This window comes from Drosophila eugracilis, unplaced genomic scaffold, assembly GCF_018153835.1.
Source record: "Drosophila eugracilis isolate 14026-0451.02 unplaced genomic scaffold, ASM1815383v1 contig_2088, whole genome shotgun sequence".
NCBI lineage: Eukaryota > Metazoa > Arthropoda > Insecta > Diptera > Drosophilidae > Drosophila > Drosophila eugracilis.
This window is the reverse complement of record NW_024572964.1, coordinates 323,621-325,234: the sequence shown is the minus strand read 5'-3', so window position 1 is coordinate 325,234 and position 1,614 is coordinate 323,621. Positions and strand designations below refer to the sequence as shown.

Here is a 1,614-nt window from a genome sequence, read left to right as displayed (position 1 = left end):
ACTTCCACGGGAGCGGCGGGCCCCATCAAATAAACGTAATTCAATGCACATAATGACAACAAGATTTCCATTTTTGACTCCACTTTTTGTCGCTGACGCTTTTCCGAGCCACAACAGCAGCCGTGGAGCAGCTTAGAGGGTCTTTGTTGGTATTTGCATATGGCCAATTGGGCAAAGTCAACAGAAAGCGGGAAAATTCATCGAAGGCAAGCCAAAAAATATGATTACGAAGGGGAAAATATGGTGGGCCAGTGGGGCAGATATTATGTGGCATTAGGACGGACGACTATAATGATCATAATTCAGATTAATGTCAGGTTTCGGGAAGATAATTAGGGCAAGTGACTTAACATTTAGCATAAGGCCGTGAAGGATTCTCACCTTTAAGACCTTCTTTCCTCTCCCTTTCCTTGGAAAAACCCTCTGCTTAGTGGTGTTGGAGTAAAACTTTATTCTGGATTGTTTTTGGATTGGAAACGTTACAAATATGGCGAAAACCTCGAACGCTGATCGATACGCACTACGCTCTAACATTGGATGTATTTAGTTCGATAACGATGTGTTGTGGCTGTCAATCGAGGGTGTACTGTGGGGTGTGAGTAAAACTTACGCACTAATTCGAGTTGCTTCACTGGAGTTAAGTGTGTGTGTGTGTTCGGTGTGTGTTGGGTGTGAATGGGGGCTTTGCAGATGCAAAATGCAAAACGCAGTCGATAACAGTGTTGGCCACATCCTTGAACCATTTACACTCACAGTCACAGTCACAGGCATAGGCACACGCTCACTCACTCTCACACGGCAACTGAAAACGTTGCACATACGACCCGTATGCACGCTAGTTGCTTCCTCCTCTCCGCTTCTGATACCGCTCCGATACCACCACACTCTCCGTTTGCCATTCTCCATTCTCGACTTTGCTCTTTCACTTTTCACTCCTGCTCGACTGGGTGCAGCCAAGTGTTATGCAACTGCTTAAAGGACTTTATCGTGTGAATTCTTTGCTGATTTGCGTTGTTTGAGTTGTGATTTGTGTGGTGTTGTGTTGTGTGCCTCATCTCATGCTATCTCCGCCTCATCCGGTTATCCCCTGGAAGGAGCATCCTCGTCCTCTTTAGAGCAGATAGCATTTCCTCCGCCAGCAGGAGCAGGTGCAGTGTCCATGCCGATAGTAGCGACAGAGACACTTGAGATACTTGTAGCCCGCACAGCAGTGATGGGAGTGCGAGTGCGAATGCGAGTGGTAGTGGCTGTAGCAGGAGCTGTCGTGGAGACAGTACGAATAGCAGCCGCAGTCGCACATCTTTTCGCCGAGTGTAGTCTCCTTGCCTTGCCTTGCCTTGACTTCTGTGGAATCTGGAGTTTGAAGCTTGTGGAATCCTCGAAGCTCTTGCGGTGCGTCCCAGCTCCTTGGCTCGCTGTTGCCCAACTGATTTCTGGCCAACGCTTCGTCTTTCGACTTGGCTTAGGTTAGTTTGCCTCCAAGTGACGGCCTCCAAGTCGAGTCGGATACCAATGGTTACCGGCGGGAGCCCAAGTTTGATCGATCGCGGAGATATATTTGCGTATTTGGGTGGCCAACATTCGTACCACGAACCGGAGCCAGCAATATGCAAT

General features: G+C 48.4%; 1 protein-coding gene across 1 annotated transcript; it reads right to left on the bottom strand.

Moving 5' to 3' along the window:
• Positions 1-431: 431 nt before the first annotated feature.
• LOC108104634 lies at positions 432-1,412 on the bottom strand. Its single transcript, XM_017210809.2, has one exon. The coding sequence runs from the start codon at positions 1,298-1,300 to the stop codon at positions 1,112-1,114; it is 189 nt and encodes a 62-aa protein (XP_017066298.1). The 5' UTR covers positions 1,301-1,412; the 3' UTR covers positions 432-1,111.
• Between the last annotated feature and the right edge of the window lie 202 nt (positions 1,413-1,614).

Bases quoted from the DNA above. Each gene is read 5' to 3' on its own strand.
- LOC108104634 (XM_017210809.2), bottom strand. From the start codon at position 1,300: ATGTGCGACTGCGGCTGCTATTCGTACTGTCTCCACGACAGCTCCTGC.